The sequence below is a fragment of the Neltuma alba genome, unplaced genomic scaffold (genome assembly GCF_004799145.2).
Source record: "Neltuma alba isolate B1F8T4 unplaced genomic scaffold, ASM479914v2 tig00003731_pilon, whole genome shotgun sequence".
In the NCBI taxonomy this organism is placed as follows: Eukaryota; Viridiplantae; Streptophyta; class Magnoliopsida; order Fabales; family Fabaceae; genus Neltuma; species Neltuma alba.
The window spans coordinates 14637-42294 of NW_021633409.1; the positions used below are offsets into that span (position 1 = coordinate 14637).

The 27658-nt window shown below is 35.5% G+C and overlaps 4 protein-coding genes and 1 pseudogene across 5 annotated transcripts in view; 4 read left to right on the top strand and 1 right to left on the bottom strand.

The window, feature by feature from the left end:
- LOC114742393 (chaperonin CPN60-2, mitochondrial-like) overlaps positions 1-10880 on the bottom strand; it is a gene marked incomplete at its 3' end in the record, with an annotated part of 25319 nt that extends 14439 nt beyond the window's left edge. The window contains exon 1 of the mRNA XM_028930663.1: positions 10870-10880. The remainder of the gene's footprint in view (positions 1-10869) is intronic.
- LOC114742387 (putative pentatricopeptide repeat-containing protein At3g25970) lies at positions 19-2492 on the top strand. The gene has a single exon (XM_028930661.1). The coding sequence runs from the start codon at positions 224-226 to the stop codon at positions 2468-2470; it is 2247 nt and encodes a 748-aa protein (XP_028786494.1). The 5' UTR covers positions 19-223; the 3' UTR covers positions 2471-2492.
- On the top strand, positions 4102-6058 carry LOC114742389 (probable glutathione S-transferase; annotated as a pseudogene).
- LOC114742386 (protein BLISTER) lies at positions 7646-17060 on the top strand. Of its 2 annotated transcripts, none has more exons than XM_028930659.1 (13): positions 7646-7777; positions 8417-9110; positions 9276-9802; positions 10350-10469; positions 10965-11030; positions 11823-11933; positions 12402-12478; positions 13069-13136; positions 13925-14029; positions 15164-15339; positions 15511-15579; positions 16284-16439; positions 16648-17060. In XM_028930659.1, the coding sequence occupies exons 1-13, from the start codon at positions 7700-7702 to the stop codon at positions 16726-16728; spliced, it is 2328 nt and encodes a 775-aa protein (XP_028786492.1). In that variant the 5' UTR covers positions 7646-7699; the 3' UTR covers positions 16729-17060. The 2 variants fall into 2 exon arrangements, with proteins under 2 accessions (XP_028786492.1, XP_028786493.1); XM_028930660.1 differs by having other exon boundaries at positions 15167-15339.
- Positions 17061-18492: 1432 nt separating this feature from the next.
- LOC114742395 (7-hydroxymethyl chlorophyll a reductase, chloroplastic-like) lies at positions 18493-24318 on the top strand (the record flags this gene model as incomplete). Its single annotated transcript, XM_028930665.1, is given in 20 exon segments — positions 18493-18538; positions 18541-18571; positions 18731-18815; positions 19306-19417; positions 19950-20034; positions 20150-20191; positions 20294-20372; positions 20889-20907; positions 20910-20939; positions 21036-21098; positions 21261-21358; positions 21839-21874; positions 21959-22020; positions 22163-22190; positions 22378-22457; positions 22853-22922; positions 23003-23060; positions 23307-23371; positions 23451-23545; positions 23628-24318. Coding segments are annotated over 20 exon segments (1275 nt in total), but the record flags the coding sequence as incomplete, so codon positions are not given.
- Between the last annotated feature and the right edge of the window lie 3340 nt (positions 24319-27658).

Genomic DNA, 27658 nt, shown 5'->3' on the forward strand with positions numbered 1-27658 from the left:
ATGATTTGGTGCAATGATTTGGAGGGAGGACCCTTCAACAGAAAGAGCATCTAATAAGAGAAAACAGTAACGGATCCTTTACCAAGCGGGAATCCCGTCCTTACAGAGGGGTTTTATTTCTGTTTAAATAATGCAGGGCTTTAGGCTGTTGGAAGGAAAGAAGTGTAATAATCTAATTATCCAATTATCTAATAATAATATTATTATACATTAATGCCAATGAATGAATAGGTTGCACGCACTCATTCGAAGCCCAGTTATTAGTTTGCTTCAGGTTACTGGAACCCATTGTCAAGCAATCAAGTTAGGAACCACTGCAGACGTTTATACGACTAATAATATTATAAATGGTTATACGAGATGTAAACAATTGTGTCTGGCCCAGAATCTATTCAACGAAACATCCCACAGAGACACTGTGTCATGGAATACGATGATTACTGGTTACATCAGCTTGAGTGATCTTGAACTTGCATGGGCAATGCTCAAAACCATGAGAAGATGTGGATATGAATTTGATGGGCACACGTTTGGAAGTATGCTTAAGGGGATTGCCAGTTACCAAGAGTTTGAGCTTGGGCAACAAATACATTCAATGATCTTAAAAACGGGATTTTCAGAGAACGTATTTTCAGGTAGTGCCCTTTTGGACATGTATGCTAAGTGTGGGAGACATGAGGACGCCTATGCTGTATTTCAGCGCATGCCAGAGCCTAACTATGTATCTTGGAATTCACTCATTGCTTGCTATGCTCAAGCTGGTGATCATAGTATGGCATTCCGGCTACTAAAATGTATGGAACAGGAGGGTGTGAATCTTGATGATGGCACAATATCACCACTTTTAACATTGCTTGATGATTCTGAATTATATGCGCTGGCAATGCAGTTACACTGCAAAATTGTAAAACATGGACTGGAATTGGTTAACACTGTCTGCAATGCCACTATCACAGCGTATTCTAAATGTAGTTCTCTACAAGATGCTGAAAGAGTATTTGATTGTGCTGTTGGATCTCGAGATCTGGTCACATGGAATTCTATGCTTGCTGCTTACTTATTGCATGAAAGGGAAGATCTTGCTTTCAAAATCTTCATTGACATGCAATTTCTCGGCTTTAAACCAGACATCTATACTTACACTAGTATTATTAGTGCTTGTTCCTTGCACGTGCATAAAAGCCATGGAAAACGCTTACATGGTTTGGTAATAAAAAGGGGACTTGAAAATTCAGTGCCTGTTTCTAATGCTTTGATCGCCATGTATATGAAACTGAATAATAGGTGCATGGATGATGCTTTAAAAATTTTCATTTCCATGGATTCCAAGGATTGTGTTACCTGGAACTCTGTTTTAACAGGATACTCCCAAGTTGGTCTGAGCGAGGATGCCTTGAAGTTATTTGTAAAGATGCGATCTCTGGATATAGAATTTGACCACTATACGCTTCCGGCTGTCATCAGATCATGCTCGGATTTAGCAACACTACAGTTGGGCCAGCAGTTTCACATCCTGGCGCTTAAAGTAGGGTTTGAGTCCAATGAATATGTTGGTAGTTCATTGATCTTCATGTATTCTAAATGTGGGATCATTGAAGATGCTAAGAAATCCTTTGAAGCAACTTCTAAAGATACTGCAATTGTTTGGAATTCCATCATATTTGGCTATGCGCAGCACGGGCAAGGAAATATCGCACTTGACCTCTTCAACTTGATGAGAAACAGAAAGGTGAAACCTGACCATATAACCTTTGTTGCAGTTCTAACAGCATGTAGCCATAATGGTCTGGTGGAAGAAGGCAGCAAATTTCTAGAGTCAATGGAGTCTGATTATGGGATTCCGCCACAAATGGAGCACTACGCTTGTGCAATCGATCTCTATGGCCGGGCAGGGCGTCTAGAGAAGGCTAAAGCTTTGGTTGAAACAATGCCTTTTGAACCTGATGCAGTGGTTTGGAAGTCTTTGTTAGGTGCCTGTAGAACTTTTGGGGATATTGATTTAGCTAGTCAGATAGCAAGTTTTTTGCTAGAATTGGAGCCTGAGGAGCATTGTACTTATGTTATACTTTCTGACATGTATGGTCGTCTTAAGATGTGGGATGAAAAGGCTAGTATAACAAGGCTGATGCGAGAAAGGGGAGTGAAAAAGGTTCCTGGTTGGAGTTGGACAGAAGTGAAAAATGAAGTGCATGCTTTTAATGCTGAAGATCACTCTCACCCCCAGTGCAAAGAGATATACTTTCTGTTACATGGACTAATGGAGGAAATCAAAATTTTGGGTAGTCCTTCCAATCAAATGCTGTTACTGCAATATTTGGATAATCTAGATGCCTGTTGTATCAATAGCTCTAAGGAATCTTCCAGTTTGTTGGGTTTATTCCCAACTTCCAAGGATGGGATGCACCTTGTCCTCCTGGAAGATGATAACAAGGGCTTCGCTGTAAAGCAAAATGGATTTATTGTTATTTAATTAAAAAAAACTTAGAGTCCAATGAGTTGAGCATTCGGGATAGCAATATGGGGGGAGTTCCCATCAGGCAACAACGGTTCTGCCTGACCCTACTTAAGCATGCATATTATGTCAGTGAAGACTTGGTGTGAAGCCTTGGAGCTTACGTTACGTTAGAAGAGCAAAAGGCCCGGGGCTAGGGTGAGCTGAGTATGGACTTTTTTTCCATGTTTATGAGGACAATTTTTTTTTTTTTTAACATACTACTGCTAAACAGTAGTTCAATATGTTGCCAATCACTTAGTTGGGCTTAGTGGCAGCATCTAAGGATGGTATGCATCTTTTCTTCCCACGATACGCCCCCTAGAGGCTCGAATGTGATGTGCCTGTAAGCTTTAAAATTTTGGCGTGAGCTTTGTAATATCATGATTGACATCATAAAAGAATACAGTACATGAATCTGAGTTGGTTCAAAATATAAGTCATTAGAATAGTAATTAATGCTTATATAATAATTTTATTCATGCAATTAATACCTAAAATATAATTCTTTGTGATTTTTTTCCTTTACAATCTCATTTAATATGGGTAAAGTTGAAAAATAAAATTAATTCGAAATAAATTTAATGAGCTAATTACCATTTTTTGATATTAACAAATTAGTTAAAGTAACTTATATTGTGATCCAGAAGGAGTATGCTTCCTTAATTAAAAATGAGGGAAAACCATTATTGAGATACATACAGGTTTTTTTAATTTTTAATTTGGTTTCTATATGTTTTTTTTCCTTCCTTATTAAATATTTTAAGTTTACTCTTTTAACACCATTAATCTTTATGGTTTTGCTCTATTAGCATTATTACACCACGTACAAAGGCCAATTATACTAATAAACTAGAATTAAATGATTTAATATGAAAAAAACTTGTAAGTATCAAATTAAAAATTAAAGAAATACTTAAAAATTGAAGAAAACTAGAGCAGCTTCAACAATGATTTTCCCTTTAAAATGATGAAGGGTTCAACAAAAGTATGAATTTCTCCGGCAATGTTGATTTGTTTATTTGCATTAAATTTTTAATCAATGAGTTGTTATGCATCAAGTTTTGGGACGCTAAAAGAGATTCACGAATGACCCATCGTCCATGGGTTCAGTGGCGAGGGGGTTGGACTTAGTGCCTGGTTGTCCACTTTGGCACAGGTTCGATTCCTGGGAGTGACACTTTGTTGTGCCTCCATCGCGGCGCTTGGGGAGGCATATTCGCAGCCTTGTGAAGCGGGGTTCTCCTGGGGCTAATTCCATGAGGTTAATGCTCTATAGCCAGGGGGAGGTGAAGGCATGTGTACTCTCCTACCTGATCCGTGGGCCCGTGGAACGGGTTAGTTTCCCTGTCCTTGGATTGGGTTGAGTCCAAACCGCTTCCTAAAATTTTTTCACAAAAAAAAAAAAAAGGGATTCACGAGTGAGAAGGTACTCCATCGAGTAATAATTCCATAATACCTTTTTCCTGTGAAGAGAAAAATTAGTGCACGGATCCTCTGGGTCTGGAAAGGATAAAACAGCCGTCCTCTTATTGATAATTGGGAAGTGGAAGCTTTTTTTTGTTTTTTTTTTCTTTTTTTGACCACAAGAGAGTGGAAACTTTGAAACCATCGTCCTTCAGATTTCCTTGTTCGCTGATAAATAACCACTCTCTTCCTTAAAATACTCGATCCCCTGGGCCGGCTCTCATCTGCGTCTCAACAATGGAAGACGTGAAGCTACTGGGATTTTGGTCTAGCCCTTATGTTCACAGAGTGATATGGGCTTTGAAGCTTAAAGGAATCAGCTACGAGTACTTAGAACAAGACAGGTTCAACAAGAGTGACCTGCTTCTGCAGTCCAATCCAGTTTACAAGAAAGTTCCTGTGCTTATCCATGGCGGCAAAGCCATTGCAGAGTCCCCTGTGATTCTTGAATACATCGAAGAAACCTGGCCAGACATCCCTTTGCTGCCAAAAGATACCTGTGACAGGGCTGTAGCTCGGTTTTGGATTAAATTTGCTGATGATGTGGTAACTCTGTCTCCATCTCCGATCTTCAACTATATGTTCTGTGTCTGATAAATTTGGTCTTGGCTGGAAGTGGAGTAGATTTCCTTAATTTTTTTTTTTTTGGCAGCTTTATACTCCAAAGTTATTCAGTTTTGGGCAATTTCGTGGAGAGTTTAATCTTCGTACAGACTAAGCTTTCAATTGTTAGGTGCATATTGAGATTCACATTTTGATGTTTTAATTCATGAGATATGAATTCTGAGGTGTACTCAAGGGTGGAGCAGGTCAGAGGATTTGTTTGAATTTAGTTTAAATCTGAAAATTTTTCCTCAGGGAGTGTTTGGGTTGAGAGTAACGGATGACTGGGGTTTTCCTTTCTTCTCCTTCTTCTCTATCTGAACATACCCTATTGTCCCGTTTGGTACGAAGCATTGAAAATGAGGGATTGGGATTGGGATTGCAATTGAAAAAATCATTAAAATAGTAATTAGTATGAATAATTGTTTGTTATATGGGATTAGGTATGCCCATAAAGGTGGGATTGGGGAATACCACTTCCCCCCATGGTATTCTTTAATCCCATATACATAGCTTTGACTAATCCCATATATCAAACAATCTCTTCTACTAAACACTCTCTTAATAGATTTTTTCAATAATAATCCCAATCCCAATCCCTCATTTTCAATGCTTTCTACCAAACGTAACCTATGTGCCTTGTGAAATAAAGCTTGCAACAACAATAACATGATGAATCACTATATTTCAACAGTTGAATGAATTAAAATCTTGCTAGATGAACAGGTTTATCCAATGGGATAAATATCATGTTGGCCCTAGTCCCTCTTTAATTTTTCTTTTCAAAATCTGGTTATGCAGGTCAAATCAGTTACTGCGCCATTTTTCCAAGTTTTCGAAGATGAACAAGGAAAGGCAAACACGATCCAGAAAGCACTCGAAACTCTTAAAGTATTGGAGGATCAAGGTCTAGGGGACAAGAATTTCTTTGGAGGAAACAGCATTGGATTAGTAGACATATCATATGGAGTTCTTGGAATCTGGTTGGAAGGGTTGGAGGAAATTGTGGAATAAAACTGATGGAAGCAAACAATTGCCTCGCTTGCAAGCATGGCTTCACAGATTCAAGCAAGTTCCTGTCATAAAAGATAACCTTCCTAATTATGAGAAGCTTAAGATCCATCTCCAATGGCGCAGGGAAGGAGCCATATCAGGATCAGTCAAGTCATGATGTAGAAAGTAAGAGCATGTCATAGCATGGCAAAATGTTTCTACTACCTTTTGAAGGAAGGATGTAATGGTGAAATAAATTCTGCAACAATAAGATGTCTTTGATACAGAAGTGCTGCTAATAAACATGATGGCTAGTTTAAAAAGTGGTCTTTTAAGGCAAGCAAGGCAACAAACTGGCATGAGCTTGGTTAGCTCATATTTGATGAATTTAGAATTTGTCCAGAAAAAAGAGTTCTTTGTTGTTGGTAGGGCATCTCTTTGTGCATTGTATTGATATGTGTATGCCGTGACTATAAATACTTTTAGCCATTAGGATTTTTAAAATTTTACTTAAACAATTATTTATAATTGTTATAATAAATTATAATATGACTCTTGATATTAATAGTTAAATATGACAATTGTCTTCCACTTAATCATGAAATTGCGTTATTTGGTGACTAAAATGTAATGTTAAAATTGAAAACGAAAAATAATGTGCCATAACATGGTGATTAAGTAGGCAATATATATTAAGATGATTATAAATTTATGTATGGAAATGAAAAATACTGGAGAAAATTTAACATGCTGTTGTGTTTGTAAACTTTATTTTACTGTTTAATAAAAAAATAAAATAAAACCATTGAACAGTGGATTGACATCTGTGTGCCTATGAATCATACTTTGAAGATAGCAACAAATATTCATCAATGTGCTTGAAAACGTTTAGTCCCTTCAATGTCTCTGTGCAGCAACCCGTTGTTGCTACGGAAGTAAGATAATGATATTGTTAAACTAAGATATTTTTTGAATAATACTCCAAATGTTTCATTAATAAGCCATTCCTTATATGCATTGCATAAGAGAAAATATTTCTACATTTTATGCGTTAATCAGGAAAGGACATGTCCATTTATTTTCGAAATCATATTATTAAGATTAAAGTTAAATATAGTTACATTACATCTTTAAGTATTTGTTGAAGAGGTTGCAAATTTAGGGGTCAAATCACAATTTTTCTTTGATAATATGTATGACTGTATAAATAGACATCCGTATATGCAATCTTGTACGGGGGGATTGCCCATTTTTCATAAAAAACACACACACACACACGCACGCACAAAATACAAACATGTGAAGTCATGCTCATACGTTTTCTTACACTTGGGTCCACAATTACTTCATAGTTCATATGATGGCAATAAGCATTGTGGCAGGTTTTTTAAATGTTTAAATTTTCCTTCTGTTTTCCAATTTATGCTATAAAATAAAATTATTCATACAAATGGGAAAATGACTAAATTCCCATAAAATCCAATTAGACCTAATAAATAAATAAATGCAACTAGAGCTTTCTTTTTGCATTTGGGAATAAATACGATAAAAATAATAAATTTTTTGGCCAGAATAAGATTAAAGCAATCTTTTTTTTTGGGTCAAAAAATTAAAGCAATCTACTTAACGAACTTTGCCGTCAAATCTCTCCTTACTACATTTTTCGGCCACTAATCTGAACAGTTTAGGTTTTTAGGCCATGATCTGTCATGAACAGTTTTCCTGAGAAATGTAAAGAAAAAAAATACGAAAGCGGAAAATAACGAAGAGAGAGAGAAAAGGGGAGCGATCCGCCAGAACAAAATTTTCATACTGCTTCTCTCTCTTCCTCTCCGATCAGATCGGCCGCCTCTTGTCTGTAACAACGGGCAACTGAGAATCTCTCCTTTATTCCGTATATTTTCCGTCTCTTTAATTTGTATGTTACGTTTAAATTTTGAAAATTTCTGTTCCGACCGTTGGTCATTAGATTTTTCCATCATTGGGGCAAATTCTTGATCTCGGTTTCGATTGAAAGTCTCACAAAATTTATTGCATTTGGGATTTCTCGATTCGGCCTGTTACTTTTCTTCGCGCGAATTGTGTTGGGACGCAATTTTTGCGTTACTTTTATGAAAATTTTGTGTTTGGGGATTTTTGGTCTTAATGGCATCAGCTCAGGTGCTGCAAAACTCAGCCGCTTCATCACGGAAACAAGAGCATTTGGAAGCTGGAAAGCGCCGGGTATGGATTAGATCCATATGTTTTCTGTTAGAAACTTGTTAGATATGTGAAAAATAAGTTATTGATTGGAAGCTCGTTATTAGTGGGTGTATATGGATGATTTTTATGAGAATTGAGCAACTACTGTTGTTCGTGAACATGGAAAGGAAATGAGTTGATGGTATTGATGCTAACGTGGCGGGATATACTTCCATGTGTGTGCTCTCCCCATAAACCTTTAATCTCTAAATTATTGAACGATTGGTTTTTAGTCCTAGTCTTGGAAGTGTGGTTTCAGTCTGATTTTATAAGATAAATCTCGGCCTTGCTTTTTAAAAAAGTGAAAACCGAAGGAAGGAAGCAGCAGTGAAAACGGAGGGGGACTGATAGGAACTGGAAATAGGAGATCACAACGAATTAAGTAATCATATCTAAGCATATCTCTTTTGCTTGAGTTAATATTTTGTTGTAAATGAACCGAAAAATGTGTTGATCCAGATGCATGACAATGGGATTTCATGGGCGCAAAACTTCTGTTTTATTATTTGGCATTTTTGTTTTTGCAAATGCATGAGGATTAGCTGCTAATATTTTGCTGTAAATGCATGTGGAATTTTTAGTTGCAAACTGAAATCCTTTTTTCCCCCTCCTCTCTTGCAGCTAGATGAGTTTCGTAAAAAGAAAGCAGCTAAGAAGGCTGCATCTACTAGTCAAGCTCGCAATTCTGATGGCCAAAACGGAAAACAACCTTCAGAAAATGAACATGTACGAGCTAACGAGTTAAACGGAGTTAGCACATCTGATGGAATTGGTGGAACTGTTTATGACACATCAGCTGCTGTGACGAGCAATGACAAAAGCCTGAATTTATTTACCCAGAGTAGTAATCACTCTGTAGCTGGTATAACTAGTTCCGAAAGGGATGATCTTAATTCTTTTCCTACTATTCTGACGGAGTCGCATGCAAATATTGATGAAGCTAGTAGATATAATGCTTCTGGTCTTACCGGATCTATAGAGTTTAGTCAAAATGAAGGAAATCAGGTGAATGATATATATACAGTTCATACTGGTGGAGTAGCATATGGGACTACATATCATGAAAATATCACTCTCAATTCACAAGAAATTCAGCCGTTTGATAGTAATTCTAATCTATCTACTCTTCATGGAATGAATCAAAGCCAATCAACTAAGAGTAGCAGTTCAATGAATGATTATACAGTTGCTGATCACTGGTCTTATTTTTCGTCAAAATTTTCACCTCAGAGTTCTGCTGATACAATACCACAGATTAAGCCGATTAATTCTAGCACTGTAGATAGTGGCTACATGCATGGTGCCCTCTATGGAGGTAACAGTTTCATCCTAATCTCTTTGTCCATCTACAGTTCATATTGAAATTTTTTCAAATTAATTCTTTTTTCCTAACTCAATATACATGTGTTGATTCATACACCCCACCAACGGCCCAATACCTATACTGCTGACCTTATGTGTATTATATGTTGCACTGCAGGCCATGGTGATTCGTTGGGTTCTGGTTGGGGAAAGACCATCACAAGCTCTGGTGGTGGTTTCCCTGATCTGCTTGGTGCAACGATGGAAAAGTTAGATTCTACAGGTTCCAATTCAGGGCATTCACCCAATCATATCCCAACCTATTCAGTGCATATGGAATCTAGTTCTAGGAGGTCTCGTCCATCCTTTCTTGATTCTCTAAATGTTGCTAGACCTTCTTCAGGGGCTCCTTATCTTCAAGCTGAAAAAGATTCCTCTTCCTCTAATCATCCAGAACCAGGCATCGTTGGTACATCAGGATCCACCTATTTTCCTAATCTATCCATGGAGACCAAAACCATGGTGCCTTTTTCAAATTCTACAACTCCAAGTGTGCAAAGTCAATTTGATCATTCAACAAGCTCCTCAAATTTTAATAGTAATAGTCAAGACATTCTAAGTGGGAGTGCGAAGGAGAACAACGTGGAGAAGAAGCATGATATATTTGCTCCTACACAAAATGAAGACTTTGCTGCTTTGGAACAGGTGCTTGCTGCTAGTAACATTCTGATTGCTTGATACTTGTTGGATGATGTTGTTCTTTACTTTGCCAATTTGTTCTTCACTTGATAGTTTAGCATTAGAAATTAAGTTTCCTGTTGACATGTTTTTTATGCCTAATTTTTAGGGTACTTTAATCATTTAATTATTTAGTATTAGCTTACTAGGAGCCCAGCGTATTCTTTTACTGTTGATGAGGAAAGAATGAATAAAATGTTCAGAACTAGCTAATTCATTGCCATGTGGCTTTGGCTTTTGGCATTTTAGTTTTTAGAGTTTTTTTGGTGGAGAGTGTTAAATTGTTTGCCGCTAGGTCCCTTGAAGAGTGTTATTCATAAACTAATATTAAACTTTTCAGTGTATTTGATTTATATTTTTGTTCTGTTGTGTAGAGGATACCATTAGAGGACACTGAGAGAGTTAATGCATGATCTTGCTATAAGCTTCTTTGCTTTTACAAGACTTTGTAATTTGCAACTAATGAAAGATTTCCCCCCTCTTATTTATGCTTTTCTCTTTATTCATGCTGCAGCATATTGAAGATCTTACGCAAGAAAAATTTTCTTTACAACGGGCTCTTGAGGCTTCACGATCATTGGCGGAGTCTTTAGCTGCTGAAAATTCATCTCTAACAGATAACTATAATCAACAGGTTGGATTGCGAATGTTAACTATGTGATTCTAAGGATAATCAGATGTGAAACTGTTCCATATTTAATTTGGAGGAATTTCAGTTCCAATAAGGGGAGCAGTGATTGTGGTGGCTTTCTTTACTTCAATAACCTTGGGTTGGCTTCACCTGACTGCCTTCTGTAGTAATGACCTGTGTTGAGTATGAGATGCCTTGTTTGAATGTCTCCGGGTTTTTTTTTTTTTTTGAAGAGTTTGGGTTTAAAGAATTTTCTTGGTTGTGACTTTTAAGTTATATTTATTGTGCTAAAGTCTTGCAAGGCAGACATAATTCTTTCTGCGCCATTGGTTGTTAGGTTATGTTGTTTGCTTCTAATCTGGGTAGTTACTTTACTTAAAAATGCTGACTTTTAAGTTTGAACTGAAAATGCAGTTATTTGTCATCGTCCTTTTTTAAGCTTCTCAAAACACCTTCTACTTTGCTTTTGTAATTGTTTTTTGGTTTGTGTTTCAACAGAGAAGTATTGTCAACCAATTGAAATCTGACATGGAGAGGTTACAGGGAGAAATCAAACTTCATCTGGTTTGTATCAATAACCCAGCATGATTTAATAAGTCGTTGCACATTTTTACACCACTTTACCATTATTGATGGTCTATAGCAGCATGTGAAGATTAGCACTGCAAATGCATCCATAGACATTGCTTGTCCCCATGTTTTTCTTGACTTTTAATTTGTACAGGTATTTTGACATGAGAGTTTTAGTTTTTTGAGAAAATGACATTGCGAAAGTGTATGCCCTCATTTGGCCCTAAAAAAATGTCTTAGATTTTATTTGAGAATTTTGATTATAGGATAGGTAATAAGGCTTATGATCCCTCTACTTTGGTGCTTTTTTCTCAACATTGATAAAAAGAATGATAACAATATTGGTATACAAAAAATATTGGAGCAGCTAAGATGTTATGTATCACTGAATAGACATGTCTCTTTGAAACAGACTGGTTAAGAATAGATGCATGGCTTATTGGATTGAGTATCTTCACATCAGAAATGTTTGCAGTGAGTGATTTACTTTAGGTTGCAGAAAAAGTGCTTGTCCATTTTCAAAGACCTTTCATGTTCAAAGACCTATCACTATCATGTGTGGTTCATTTGCGGTTTTGCTCAGTTTGTCTTATTTTTATGTTCTGGGGTAAGAAATTTAAGTTGCTTGTCAGTTCTAAGGCTTGGAAATGTTAGATCTATACACTGAAGATGAGTTTGGTGGGATTAAAATATATCCTGATTTACGTACATTGACCTCCATGAGTTTCACTCTTCTTAATGTTTCCTCTATGCTCAGTTTGTATTATACAACCCTTTTTTCATCAGATTGAACTTGAGTCTGTCAGGAATGAATATGCTAATGCACAACTTGAGTGTAATGCTGCTGATGAACGTGCCAAGTTATTGGCATCTGAAGTGATTGGTCTGGAGGATAAGGTACTTAATTTCTTGGTATGTTGAGCCTTTATTTATTTGCTTTTCATACTGCTGATCTGTTGAAAAACATGCTTCTATTAATGATCTTAGAAAGTTATTAGGATCCTAACCCTTATGGAATTTAAGCAAAGAGGAGGTGATGGAGACAAGGGAAAATGAATAAAATCTCATGTTATAAAGAATTGGATGTTGGACCTTCCTGAAAATTAGAGTTGGGCGACCACACTGAATTGTCCGATCAACAATTCTATGCATCCATAATTTTTAAAATTAATTCGGTATATACTATTTTGTAACTCTAATACAGGCAAAGGTTAGCAAGGGGCAAATGTGTAATTATGGCTTTTTTTGAAAAATCAGGTGTGATTATACGAGTATAAACTTCAGTAGTTAAATTATTGAATGTTGGTTTAGTAGCATTTATTACATTCCATGTTCTAAAGTGGATTTGTTCAATGAGCTTTGTAGGCACTCAGATTGAGGTCAAGTGAGCTAAAGCTTGAGAAGCAATTGGAAAATGCACAAGCTGAAATTACTTCCTACAGGTAACCCTCAGTTTTCGCTCATGATCATGGATAAAAAATTATGTTCAGCCATGGTTCATTTATATACAGGTGTCATTTATTTTTATGACTTGCTTTATTGAGATGATTCCTTTCCTTTAACCTGGGCCTTCAACAATTATTATAATTAAGACAAAATTAGAAGTTTCTGGATTATGAAGATTACTGAAAAATGACATTCTGAGAAGCATTTATTCCATCTAATCTAGACATATGGCTGTAAGTGCTGTATGGTTGGTTCAAAGAACAAATAGATAATGATCAAGTTGAGTTCCCTTGCCACATATCTTCCTAAATGCTACCGGAGGGGGGAAATAGTATATGCTTTGAAATGAGTTGATTTCAATTTATATGCTTTGAAATGAGTTGATTTCAATCTTGTTATCTCACCTATTTGTTCACAAGTCATACTCTCCATTACCTTGGGCTAATGAGTGAGGTTGTGCAAGGATAATTCTTTTTGAAAAAAATATATCATTCTTTTCCTATGGTATTTTATTTTCTATCTCCTGGTTTTTCCTTCCATTGTTTATAGGGCATATCAAAATGACAATTCATAATAATTCTTGCAGAAAGAAAATGTCCAGCCTGGAGACAGATCGCCATGATCTGCATTCAACCATTAATGCTCTTCAAGAGGGTAATAAGGCATTAATTGTGTTTTATTACGGCAGTTTCAATGCACATTCTTTGAGCGTGGACCATATTTAAAGTTTTCATTTTAATCTTCTCCTAAGCCTAGTATCTTATTTGATACATATAAAAGTAGAGAAAAAAACTAGGAATCAAAGTGGACATCAAATTGAGTTGGAATTGAAAGAAAACAAAATGTTCCTAGCTTGTTTTTAGTCATTCTGCTGGTCTGTAGTTTGACTTTGCTAACCGGTTCCTAATTTGGAGCATTTTAGCTTGCGAATGCACTATAAAGTTAATTATGATGCTTTTTTATTGTATTGGTCACATTGACAATCATCTGAACTCTGAACCTTGACTCTGCTTTTCCTTAAATTTTATATATTGGTAATATTTAAAGCAGTCTTTAATGAATGTTTGCTATCTCTATGTCTGACTGGAGGTTAGTGGTTGCATTTTCAAGTTTATTTCACTGACTTTGGATCTGTTATTAGATATTTTTTCATATAATCTCTCTTTGGTACTGTTAGTCCCTTTTTGGTTTCGTTGTAACAGATGTATGAACTATCAAGACCTGACAGTGTTATTTGTCTTTGCTGTCTTTGATTTCTGTTTTTTGTGAAGGAGCTTATGAAATCCTCCTCATTATTTGTAGACATTCTATCTTCCCTCTGAGATAATTTCCCCTTTTGTAAAGTATGGGCGGCTATTGCTTAGCTTGTTCATGTGAACTAGTTGAAGTCATGTGCAAACTCGGTGGGTCCATGCTCATTCTTTGCCTTTACATTGATACAGAAAAAAAGCTGTTGCAGTCCAAGGTACGGAAGGCCTCTGGAATTGGGAACTCTATTGAAAATTCAACTAATAAAAAGGATGTTTCTACATCTACGGAAGACATAGGTACATATGCCTCATTGATTGCTTTCCTAATGAGAAAATAAAAGGACAATTCTTGTGTCATCTTCTTACTTAGTCCTGTTTCCCGGATCCCATAGATATCAATTTGATATGTTTCGTTTTACTGAAGGCATGGAACATGCAAGATGATATACTTCCAGATGCCAAAACAACATGGTTTTCTGTGCTTTTCTTAGCTTTATGCTATTCTTTTCTTGTTTTTGTTCAATGTTTCTTCTTGGAGTGTAATTATATCTAATTTTCCCACCTCTCATGATCCTACCTGTGGATTACAATGAAATGTTACCCTGGCTGGCGTGCAGTTTGGGGGCCCTGCAATTGTTTATCTAAAATCATAGACTGAGAAATTATTGAATTGCAATGATGTGTTGACAGTACCAGAAATGATTAGATGGGAAAAATAATGACAAAGAGGTTAGGACTTTGGTAAACCCCATTGTGCATATTCTGTACTTTAACAGTTTTACGGCATATCTTGCAGGCATTAGACTATAATCACTTTCCACTTCTTTATTTATTTATTTTTTTCAATTTCTATTTGATAAAAGAAATATTTTGAGAGAAGAAAAAGAATGAAGAAAAGCAGATGGTAAAAGATATCCTCTCAAAGGAAAAGTTTGACTGTCTCCCGATGTTCAGCAGGGAAACCCCTAATGTAGGAGTTAATTCAACAGCACAGAGGGCTTTTTTTTTTTTTTGCCGCTAACTCCTCGCCCCTTCTTATTTTATGGAATAGGGTTGCACCTGCAGCGTCTCTTTGACATTCTGCTTATGATTGTAACCAAAGAGTATCTGGTTTTGAAATGAAGAGAGATTGGACAGCTTGTTACAAGTTTGAGGCTCTGCAGTTCTCTATTATTCTTTTTCCTAGTTTTTGAGGATATCTTATTCTCCCTAGTCTTACCGTCCTCTTTTATATTTCCCTTTTACCCTTGGAAAAATGGTGACCGAAAATTCTAGACATCCCAAGGAAATCTGGTTGTTGGCTTTTAGACCGTAGGATTCTGATTGAACTCTTAAAAGGCCTACATGTTTTATATATTATTTCTATTTACTTTGAGAACTTTAGTGGTGTTATTTATTACCTTTGGTGATGTTTATTTCTGTATCATGCAGCAAGCACGGCTGTTGCTGCAACCTCTTCCAGTCAGGAGACGCATGACTCAGCTACGGATTACTCTGGTTTACCCTTCGTTCCTGAGGTCGGGCACTCAACTTTTGGAGCTTCTCCGGCAAATATTCCACCAGATCAGACGAGACTGATTGAGAACATTAATGCACTTATTTCTGAGGTAGGATGTGATCCCGTGAACAAACAACACCCCCCCAAAAAAAAACAAAAAAACCCTTCCTTAGAATTAATCTTTTTCACCCTTCCTTCTTCCATGTGTCTGATCATACATAGTTTTAGTGGCCACTGAATAGCCCCAAATTGTAGTCACTTCCAACATTTCTATGTGCAGTTGGCGTTGGAGAAAGAAGAACTGCTTAAGGCTTTGGCATCTGAATCATCTGAGTGTTCCAGAATGAAGGTAGATTAGCTACTACTCCCTCTTGTCTTAAATACAACAACAACAAGCCTTATCCCATTAGGTGGGGTCGGCTACATGATCCCTCCTGTCTTAAATATATGACTTAATTGATTCACTGAGATTTAGAAAATTGGTTAACTTGGTTATTTGCCATTATTGTCTCACTTTCTAAAATTGTGAAATTGATAGAGTAATATGGGAAAAAATATTAATAAGGGAGACGAAGTGGATAAAATCTTGTGTTTAAGACTATATTTGGAGCTGAAGGGAATATGTGATTTTGTATTGACCCAAAAAAAAAATCTCATTTCTTGGAATGAGAGTAGTTCTGAACTTCTGACTTCTTGGTGGAACGTTTTTCGCTGGTGAAAGAAGAGACACAGAAGCTTTTTAAAGCATTAGTTTGAAAGTACTAAAGTTAGAGGTAGCACCATCCCATGCTTTATTTTTTTTGGGAAGGATATAGAATTAAATTGTATGGGGGAAGGAGAAAACTACAAAAAAGGGGGGACAAGTCATTTTCCAATAAAACGACAAAAAAAGATGCGCAATTAAAAAAAAAAAAACCAGAACCATGCAAAAAAAAGCCACACATTCTATCGGAAATTTTGCAATTAAGTTTTAGAATACGTCCTGACAAAGTGACAATAACGTTTTGGTTCACGTATAACCTCAGCGTCTCTATTGTGTTATTCTGAATGAAGGAGCTAAACAAGGATCTGTCCCGAAAACTTGAGGCCCAGACGCAAAGATTGGAATTTTTGACTGCTCAAAGCATGGCTGGTGACCATGCTCCGGCGAAACAACCAGACGTTCACACTACGTATGACAATGCCCCATATGCAGATGAGGGTGATGAGGTACCATCTATGTTCAGCTTTCACTTTGATTGAGTGAACTTAAAAATTTTCTGACATCATTTATGTAACATCATGTTATGTAAACCCTCAAGGAAGTATATTGAAACTTTGCTGCTTTTTATTTCTAATTTCATTAGCTGCTGAGAAATAAAGAGGTAGAATGCATTAAAGCAAAACGGAATTGACATTTCTCTCTTTGCCCTCTTAGGTGGTGGAAAGGGTGTTAGGATGGATTATGAAGCTGTTTCCTGGTGGGCCAGCGAAACGAAGAACCAGCAAACTCAATTGATAGATTTGTTGCAACTTTTGTCATCTCATTCTACACCTTGGTATTGTGATATCAACGTACAGAACCAGTAATCGTTGATCCAGACTCTGCACCAAGATGCCTTTTTGTTTATTGTCGCCTCCTCAATACAGCGGAGGCCGTGATCTTGTATATTTTGAGTGGAGCAATGCATTCTTGAAGAAAGATGTCCTTTCAGAGCTGCTTATTGATTGGTGAATCCAATTGCATTTGTTTTGGGAAGATATGCAATAAAATCTGTCCTATAGTTTGATCTCTGATTGAATTCCAAGTTTCGTTCGTCTAAATTGTGGGGATGTAGAAGGGAGAATGTTTATGTAACCAAAAGCTTAGAGGGGAAAAGCAGAGATATGGGAATATTTGTCAAATATTCAAGTGACATGTAAGACAGGTATATAATAGAAACGTGTTTTCTTGCATTTGTCATCATGTGGTTAGGTCAGGAAACGGTCTTGATTTTAAACAAGCTTTTATATGAGTGGGATCATTCCCGTTCCCTTATGAGCCGTAATATTAAATGTGAGGGCTTCCAAGTATCAATGTTCTTTTTCATTATATTTTGTTGATTCTTTTGCTTATAATATTTGTTCGGAAAAATAGGTGCTTCCAAGTTCCACCTCTCTGTTAGGAAAGAAAGTGTTCTCCTTTGGTGCTATTATCTTTAATATAAGAATTAGTTTGATATTTAATTTGGTTTTAAATATGGACCTTCAATTCATTTTGTCTCTTATATTATTATTTTTTTCAAGGTAGTTCTTGTAGTAATTGCTAATGTTAAAGGTCTCATCAAATGGTAGTTATAATTAATACACATTATTAGTAAGGGTATTTAAGGAAAAACAGCACATTTATCACAAAATAGCTAATTTAATTTATTCTCAATCTTTTTAAATTAATCAACTGAATCTTATATTAAGCATATGATCTAGTTATTAAATTTTCAGCTTGATGTCAATATTGCTTTTTCACGAAGGAATATTGATTTGATAATTTTATATTACCTCTAATACGTCAACAATACTCCCTCTGTTCTTATTTGAATAAATTTCCTAGAAGAAATAATTTATCTTTACTGTAAATCATCAAATGAGATATTAATTAAGTATTTTTAATATTATCATAATGTGAAAGAATATAACATAAATTTTTTTTAAAAAATTATTATTCTTTTTGAATGCATAGATTTAAATGTAGATAAAATTAATTTTTTATTTTTGATAAAATTAATTATGATAACCTTTTATAGATTTTAATAATGTGGTTAGAACTTAGAAGTGTTTTATGATAATATCATGAGGGAAGCATGTGTGTACTTTAATTAAGAACGAAGAATGCCTATTATGAATAAATTTAAGAAAGATTATTAATATTTAAAAAACCGATTGTGTGCGCCACGCGTGTCCATGATGAGCAATCGGTGAGGTGGCATCGAAGAATAGTACACGTGGAGATAAGAAAACGACTGAGATTGTGCCACGTAGGGCGGGAAATCCCAGCCTCAAAATGATATTTATTGGCCGTGCTGATAGGTGCCAAGGGAGCCGCGCAGTTTTAGTGTCGAAGCAGGTTCGTTGTCATGTCTTCCTTCATTGGCAAACTCTCTTCTCTCCCACTCTCCTTCCATCATTTCTTCTTCATCTTCCAAAGGTACCATCTTTCGCTGCATCTTGCCTTCTTTGCTTGTTCTTGCACTTGATCAATCTCATCTTTTTGGTTAGCAGAAGCCAACTCTAGCTCTCCTAATTCTGTGAATTGAGAGAGGACTGGAGAAAGAGGTCTAGGCCCATCCCACCGGAGGCACTTACCCTGCCAAAGACCATTGCAGGTATCTTTCATCTATTTCTCGTCCAAATTGCCACGTTTCGTCTTCCAACATTCTGTCTTTTTTTTCTTTGGGAAAAAAAAAAAGTTCCTTTCTAGTTGTCAGCATTTTCTCTATAAAGTTGAATTCTTTTCATCTAATTAGTTCTTCATTTTGGAGCAGTCGATGCGGGTTGTGTGATACATATTATATTGCCCATGTCAAAGATGCCTGTGCTTTCCTGGGAGATGGAATGTCAAGAATTGAAGTAAGTTTGTTTCCTCTATTGCTTTCTTTCGTGGTATTCAAATCCTAATATTTTCAACTTAATACTACTAGTGATATGCTTGATCCGAAGAAATGCACCACCACCTTTATCCTTCAATACTCAGGTGGAAAATATAATTGAAAAATGAGCATTGAAGGTATAACCAAATGATAGGAAGTGCTTGGTGATATATATTTTCAGCTTTTCTCCAAATTAATCAATTGGGCTATTTGAAAATGTGGAAGATGGATTGCTGCTATTTAAATATTTTCAGTAAGCTCAGATGAACTGACCTTATATGGGGAAACTTTAATGCACAACAGTTTCTTCTTTTTCATCTTAGGGTGTGACACTGAACATGAAATATTATCATTTCCAATTTAAACAATGCTTGATTTTATCTCTGCTCTGTTGCAATCTTGAAAACTTGAAGTGAACATAACTGCAAAATATTCTTGTGTTGATGTTCAATAACCGTTTCCTCTTTCAGAGATTGGAACCCGTAGTTCATGGTAGAGGGAGGAAAACAGATACATTGGAGGAGACCTACTTTGGTATACATGAGGAACTATTATATGCTCGTAAACTTAAGCCTGTGGAAGGTAATTTTTCCTGTTCGCAAAGTCAAATATGTTACTGCTCTTTTTTAGCTGTATTCATTTGTCGTTCTTCTCTGAATCAATCTGTGAGGATCTGTGAATGCGTTACATTTCTTGTATTTTTAATTATCTGTGGGTTGAAACAGTATCGAATATCAATGAATAAATATACCAAGTTAATCATTGGATGTAATATATGATGGGGAAAAGTTCTATCTCTTATTTGAGCCCAACAATGCTCAAATTTGAATTAGTTGGTAGTACCAGTTACGGTTATCAGATATACCCAAAAAAAAAGAAGAAGAAGAAGAATAAAACAAAAGTTGATCCTTAGTTATAAATTTATCATAAATTCCAATAAGTCCTCAAGGAACAACGTTTAATTTTTTTAAGTTATAGGAAACTGCATCATGAGAATAAAAGAGTCACAACTTTCTGCTTCAAATTTATGTGTTATCATTAAAATTAATTTGCAAAGGCCAATGCGCCTTGAGATGATGAATTTCACTTAACAAAACCACTTCTCTGTTGATAGGAGCTCAATGGACTGGGATAGTAACCACTATAGCTATCGAAATGCTAAAATCAGGCATGGTTGAAGCTGTGATTTGTGTTCAGAGGTAGGGGAAGGAATTTTAGATTTAAACGAAGAGCGATTGTGAATGTATTTAGTATTAAATTTAACTTTATTTATTTACTCCGTTAATAATTCTTATTTAAAATTAACTATCATAGTGATCCTGAAGACAGATTATCTCCAAGGCCTGTGTTAGCAAGGTTCGGATCTGGTTATTTTATCGTTAGAATAGTCTAGATGATCTTACTGGTAATATTTACTATTTTTCACACCTACGATACTGTCATGCTTCCATTTTCCAGGACACCTGATGAAGTTTTAGCAGCTAAAGGCGTAAAGCCAACATTATCTCCTAACCTAAATACCCTTGCCCTTGTTGAGGTGTGTAAAATTACTGTCTGTGTGACAGAAGTTCCTTCTCACAATCTTAAATAAAAATTTTGCTCATACTTTGTAATTTTATATTGAAAGTTTGAAGTCAGTTTCTTATATTAGAAAGGACTTGATTGATCATGGTTACTTATTTCATGACAATCATGTTTAAGCATTTGAAATGCCTTGATAATATATCATGTGAAAAACGTTAGGTGAGTATTAGAATCAAGTGTATTCTTCTTCATTTGTCTACATCTTTCAAAAATTTACAATTTGGGTGATGAAGCTGTGCAAATTTATTGATCAATACGAGATCTTTGAGGATTGTTTCTAATATATTTTTCAGTATTGTGTGTAAAAGTCAAATTTGGAATCTCATGTTTCGGCCTCCATACTGGGGAGAATTGAAAAGATGGCCTTTTCAGTGGTCTTGATATTTTGACTATTGCATCATTCTTTGTATCACCTTAATATCTTGAAGTTGCTGTTATTCTTAGCGTGTCTTAATTTTCATAATGACAGGCTGCTGGTGTCAAGCGTCTTCTTTTTGTGGTGTAGGTTGCCAAGTGCAAGGTATCACTTGTATAATGTTCTGTAGATTTTTAATTTCATTCTTTTTCTTCATTGACTTTGTACTATTGTAATGCAGAATAATTTCTTCAATTTCAGCATTAAGATCTGTTGAGCAACACCTGAATTTGGAGAAGCTCTATGTTTTAGGCACTAATTGTGGTAAGCAAATATAATGTATTCAGCCAAGTCTTTCTCTTTTTATCTCGCAATTTTTAGCTATAAATAGTTATATTAGACATGGTCTGCTAATATGCCATTTTGTGCATGAATCACTGGTAATCCTTGATGAATTTGACGTAATACTATCTTTTTCCTTCACAGTGGACAATGGAACTAGGGAAGGACTGGATAAGTTTCTAAAGGCTGCAAGTGATACTCCGGAAACAGTTCTTCATTATGAGTTTATGCAAGATTACAAGGTTTTTTTTTTTTTTTTTTAAACTTATAAATCATCTATTTTAGCGCAACTGCCACATTAATTTTTGGCCTGACAAATAGTCTCGATAGACCTTGATTAGAAGTTAGCCTAGCAAATAGATTGAATTCTCGTTCAGTAGTTATTATTATTTTTAACTGTCAACATCTATGGAAATTGGCACTCTTCTCTGTATATTCTGCTACATGGAATATGAAGCTATTTTTCTTGTCTGAATGTTCAGTTTATGTAGCATAGGTCGTGTCCTAATTCTCATACCAAACATCTCATTTCTATTCAAAGTGAGGAACATGCTTTGTTGTTCCTCATATGATAGTGCAACGCCAATTTGATAGTCCGTTTGCGTTGTAGCCCACTCAGTAGTTCACTCTTTACAAAATTGAAGCTTGTTATTCTTCAAGACCTAATGTATTGCCAATTTGAGTATTACTTTGTCACTAGACATTTACAATTTTATGACCAGGTTCACTTGAAGCACTTGGATGGTCATATTGAAGAGGTTAGAAGGCCTTCTTAATGTCATTATGTCCTTGGGTTTAACAAGAAAACTGCTTCATTCAATTTCAATTTTTAACTGAAACAGGTTCCTTATTTCTGTCTACCAGCAAATGAGCTGGTTGATGTTATTGCCCCCTCATGCTACAGGTAAAATGTTTGTCACACGGTGATTATTGACAAGTCTCATAAGGCTGTAGAAGCATTCTAGGATTAGATTTTACTGTAGTTCCTTTTTTCTCCCCAGATTATATTTTCTGCTAACTTTTCAGCATCTTCTTGTTTGTTACAGCTGTTTTGACTATACAAATGCCTTAGCGGTAAGTTCTTTTGCGCATGTCAAAATTTTAATATTAATAAGAATTTCGTTTTACTCTACCTTGTTCGAATTGTTTCATTATAAAGTTTTTAATTATTTCACTCTACCCTGTATATTGTGTTTGCCTCAAATTCCTGTGTTTAGTACTTGATCTATTCAGGCATTAAAGATAAATAAATAATTTTCAGGACTTAGTTGTTGGATACATGAGTGTGCCCAAATATTCTGGAGTCAGCATGACACAACATCCTCAGTATGTTACTGTCAGGTAATATCGCATAAGACGCTAAGGTGTTTGGATATATGGTCGTTCCAATGTATTATTGATCTGTTAAGATGTTAATATATCTCTCTCTACTATTTTTCGAGTCTATATACTTTAAAGAGAGGAAAGGGGAGAGGGAAAGTAAAGAAGTGAACGTCTGCAGGTAACTTAAGAGGAAAACCCCATACTGGGGAACTGAACTATGGAGGGCATTCCGTTTTCTAAAATTATGTCGTGAAGGCAACCTAAAACTCTTTCATTTCCTCCTCTTTCTCCTATCCACCCTCGTCTAAACAAGTTGATAGTTGTCATGATTGGTTATGATATTAATAAATTACATACTAGGGGATCACCGTTTTATAAGAAGTGATTCCATTGTTCCGCTCTTGAAATGACAGGAATGAACGAGGAAGAGAAATGCTGAGTCTGGTCGAGCAGTATTTAGAGATTAAGCCAACAACTAGTGGTGTAAATTATCAGCTCTGTCCCATTTAACCTTTTAAAATATTGCTTTATCAAATGGTTTTATTTTTTTGCCTTCTCTTCAGGGGGATCGGCGACCATTTGTGATGGAGACTGTTAAGGCTGATGATAATGCCAAGTTAGGTAAGCTTAATGAAGTCTTTGGGCTTAGAGTATGGGCTCTTTTTGGGGCCATGGTATGGTGGGCTTCATGCAGAATAGTCTTGTGCTCTTTTAACATTGTTTGTTCTGCTCTAAAGATTAGATTTTTTTTTTTTTAAATTGTTCTTTCATGAAATGATGATTACAGTTTTGTTCTCTGATAATATCTCTGCTCCTAAAGATACTTTTTTATTAGTAATGATGCTTGAAAATTTCTATTTTGTCCAGGGAAAGGTCCTGCTCAGCCAGCCCCAAAATTTATCGGAAACTTGATAGCTTTTGTACTAAACCTGGTAAAAATATTTTCCCATGATTTATCCATCGAAACGTATAAAGAACATAATAATATTTTGACCCTCGCTTTCATTTCAGATTGGTCCAAAAGGTCTTGAATTTGGACGTTATTCACTTGATTATCACACCATCCGCAACTATTTGCACATAAATCGTGCTTGGGGAAAAGAAAGGTATAATAAGATAATGTACCGACCTACAAGGATAAACTGTATTTATATACTGCTCATGGTGATTGAAAATTAATGCTTGCAGAGCTGATAGGCACATGCCTGCATATGCTAAGAAACTTGTGGATCTGTACAACCAAAATGGTCAAATCGATGAGATGCTTTCCAACAAGTGACTATAGTTGATTATCATACAAGCGTCAGCTCAGGTGAATTCCAAGTATGAAAATCCGCTATGTCCTGAAGCCCCGTTGCATGATTATAACTCATTAGTTTCTGCCCCTGTAGATTAGAAACCATTACGTGCAAGGGTCCTAGAGGGTGCATATGTTGAATACTGCAACCGGTTTAAGGTTTCAAGCTCTATCAAAGGGTGATAGTTCCCTTATTTGGAGGTCTGATAGTTCCAAATCCTAAGAGAAAGTGATTATTATGGTTGGCCATTACGTGTTTGCATGACGCGAGAGCCACTTATAACTGCTAACATAGCAGCTACGAACTCATAGGCGATACTTAACAAACATTATTTTACTGGTTTAGAAAGCTCGAGCAGAAAACCATTGTTGTGTTGTCCTGATTGTAAGAAGTCTAAAGTCAAGAATGAGAGAATTGATTTTCTCTTCTGTTAAAGGCCTTTCTTCTCTTAATGGAACATAGAACGAGATTATGTTAGGGCTAAAAAGTATGACTTAGTTGTAAATCAGATGTACAAGATTCTGATTTGGTTATACCGTTATAGAAACTCTGGCCTTTCTAATCTGACGGGTTAATTTTTTGGCTGCCGTTCTAGTTGAAATTATTGCCTTTCACTATACATCCCGATCAATTTTACTGCAGTGGTAGTGTGGAGATTGCAACGTTAGACTCTAACCTCATGAACAAGTTTTTGGAATGTGAATCTTCTTGAGATTTCCGTCAAATCCATTCACTTAAAAAAAAATATTTAGTCAATTAATCAAAAACACAAATTTCTAAAGGCGAACAATTTCTGTCTGTACAGTTGAATTTACGGCTTGCATACATAAGATATCCAACTGAATACTTTTCAGAAAAACCCTCATGTTTTCCCGCGTAATCACAAATTGGAAGTCAATTGCGTGAACAAAATGAGCTAGCATCTCTTCCTGCGTCATCTTTACGGGGAGTGCAAAAACAGGTAGTAACATTTGTATGGTCAAACACAAACTCAAGCTGATGATTCTCAAAATATGTAATAGTTAAGTGAAAATAAAAGCTCTCAATTCAACAGGCAAACTAGTCATGAATGCTTAATAATCTCTCTCCTAGTTAACTACTTGCACCATATTCTTGAATGGACCATGTACATTAGAAAAGTCAAACTTTGTTCAAACCTCCAGCAATTTTATCCTTAACTGCAGTTGAGTTTATTATTCTGTTGACGCTTTCTTTTAGACCAAACGTCAAATCAACCGATTCATATGTTGTTCTGAAACACGATACATGTTGCTTGGACATAACACGCATAACATGGGCTGCAGGAAAAACCACGTTCATGATGATATACGTTAGAGCTAAATCTGCGCCAAAACCTGTAAATATATGAATAACATTACTCGACACCACTCATTACACAAGTAGCTGAAAATATGAAAGAGACAAAGTGAAAGACACGATTTGACGCAAGCCCTGTGATACAATAAAATATACATAGAATGCCAGAGATTCAGAATACAACTCGTATCAGTGATCAGACACAAATGAGTGATTCGTAACAGATGATGTAAACTACAGTTCTCAATCATGCAGTGAAGTTCTGTGCTGCTGCTAACATTTGTCTTTTGTGTGAATTAAAAAGGATAGAACAGTAACTCTTAACAGTAGTAATTAAATGGAGAAGATGAAATGAAGTTAATGAACTATGAGGGAGAACAAGAAGGAATGGGCTTATAAGGGGAGGTGGCTGCCCCATGTGTTTTGCTCTCTTGATAACTGTGATGTCTGCTGCATGCTGATTTTATGAGAACCTTGGAAGCCTCTTCTGTGAATCCACAACTCTATAATTGTGCAATTCATATTGTAGCCTGCCATTAATGTCCATATCTAGGTTGCCAATATTTTCAAACACTATAAGTCTTTGCTCTTTTGTTTTATATTTGCTCAGATCGACCACTGTTTTCTCCCTTAATTTCTTCCCGGATAGATAGAAGGCTCAATCTGGGTGGTGGTGGTGGTGACTTGGTTTCAGATGGGCCATAGATGTTATATATATTTTAACATCTCTGAGTGCATGCATGAGGACTCATATGGGTTGTCTTTTATTCCTTCTTCCTCCGATTATGTGTCTCAGATTATATTGTTCAGTCAATTCGCAACAACGATTATCACTATTTGGCCATATCTTTAGAAAAGCCAATTCTCATGTCAAGTGGCTAGCTCACTATACTGATAACCCGAATATAGAGTTTCAGATGATGTAGACAATACTCTTTATATACAATGAGCATGTTGCTCTAAAGAGTTACCTTCAGCTTCAATATGGCTCGACGCCATATGCCCTTTATTCAAAAAAAAGAAAGAAAGAAACAGAAGATGAAGATTGAATTGCATTAAGCATAGATTTTTTTTATAAAAAAAAAATGGGTTCAAATTTTGCTGATGATTTTCTAATAATGCATTGTTAGAATATTCAGGTCAGTGAATCCCAGATGCGATTCATTTCTTTGGGGATGGTTTGATAAGATGTCGGTTTATTTAATGTAGGCATATCTAGTTGGTCAATCCAAAATCTAACCTCTTACATTTTTTAAAACGGTAGAATATTTTAATATGGGCCTGCTTTCTTCTTGTGCTTCCGTGTGTAAATATTTTAGAGAATTTTTTTTATTTTTGAATTTCAAATAATTGCATGATTAACTTTGTGTGTCTGTATAGAATGCCGTGTTCATTTGATCTCTTTTTTTAAAATTTAAAAATTTGCATTATTTTATTGTTCAGTAGATTTAAATTATTTTTATCTCAATAAAATAGATAAAGTCGTCGTTTTGGACTTGTAAAGAGCTTAGATTTATAGGACACTCATGACAAAAATATCTCATAAATAAGTCGTCCATAAAACAATATTAGAGCAAAAGTTATAAATTAAAATATGTACACACGCACTGACATTGATATCTACGTTTTTGGAGTGAAAAACATGAGGTTTAGACATGAAGAATCACATTCCATGCACGACTTTGCTTAATTTCAAAAATTGGAAAAATTCATTTAAATATTAGAAATACTTGACTTTAAATAAGTCTTTGAATTTACTTGATTTTAATTCCCTGGTTTATGTTCCAACGGTCAGCTAACAAATCAAAGCCAAAATAAGAGCGTATTTGGTGGAGGGAAAAATTAAACATATTGAAACGTGCAATAATGAGGCCATGCAACTTTTTCCCTCGCTACGACCCAAACAAAAGAAATTATGTGTCTATATCTTTGGTGAAATGTGTGTTCTATTTAATTATATTATAGTAAAGAATTACTACCTCTAGTACTTAATATAAAACCTTTTTTTACTTTTATTTTGATCTTAATTATAAAACCACAATCCACTTTATCTCTCATATTTATGCATTCTTTCTCAAGATAGTTCTTCTAATAATGATAGTTCTAGCCAATAAACTTGATTAACAAGAATATTTTAGGAAAAATAACACTTATTTATTACAAATAACTAATTTAACTTATTTTCTTAATCTCTTCAAATTAGTTAACTAGTTCTTATAATTAGGACCAAAGGTAATACTATAATAAGAAACCTTTTAAAAGTGAAAAACTGAACCAAAATTTTGCAAGTGGAGGATAAGTTTAGGCTCCGGGTTCCGATGATGCACAAGTTCCACTGAAAATTGCAGGTTGAATTTAGTCAAATGAAATACTCCTTATACCATGCAGAGTATATGTATTTGCTTTGGGAAGAGCTTAGAGTATTTTTGTCAAAAGATCAAAAGTTTTGAAAATAATAATAATGATAATTCCATTAATATCAGCAACAGTTGTGAGAGAACATGCAACATACACGTGCTTTTCGTCATACGAATAGAAATTTTGTCAATATAGGATTTGTTTGGTGTGTTGTATTAGTAGAAATTGTTTTCTCTTGACATGAAT

Excerpts from the sequence above, each read along its gene's own strand:
- LOC114742386 (XM_028930659.1), top strand. The coding sequence starts at position 7,700 with ATGGCATCAGCTCAGGTGCTGCAAAACTCAGCCGCTTCATCACGGAAA. Across the intron at positions 9,111-9,275 it reads GCATGGTGCCCTCTATGGAG|GCCATGGTGATTCGTTGGGT; the intron begins GTAACAGTTTCA and ends GTTGCACTGCAG. Across the intron at positions 11,934-12,401 it reads TGATTGGTCTGGAGGATAAG|GCACTCAGATTGAGGTCAAG; the intron begins GTACTTAATTTC and ends TGAGCTTTGTAG.
- LOC114742387 (XM_028930661.1), top strand. The coding sequence starts at position 224 with ATGAATAGGTTGCACGCACTCATTCGAAGCCCAGTTATTAGTTTGCTT.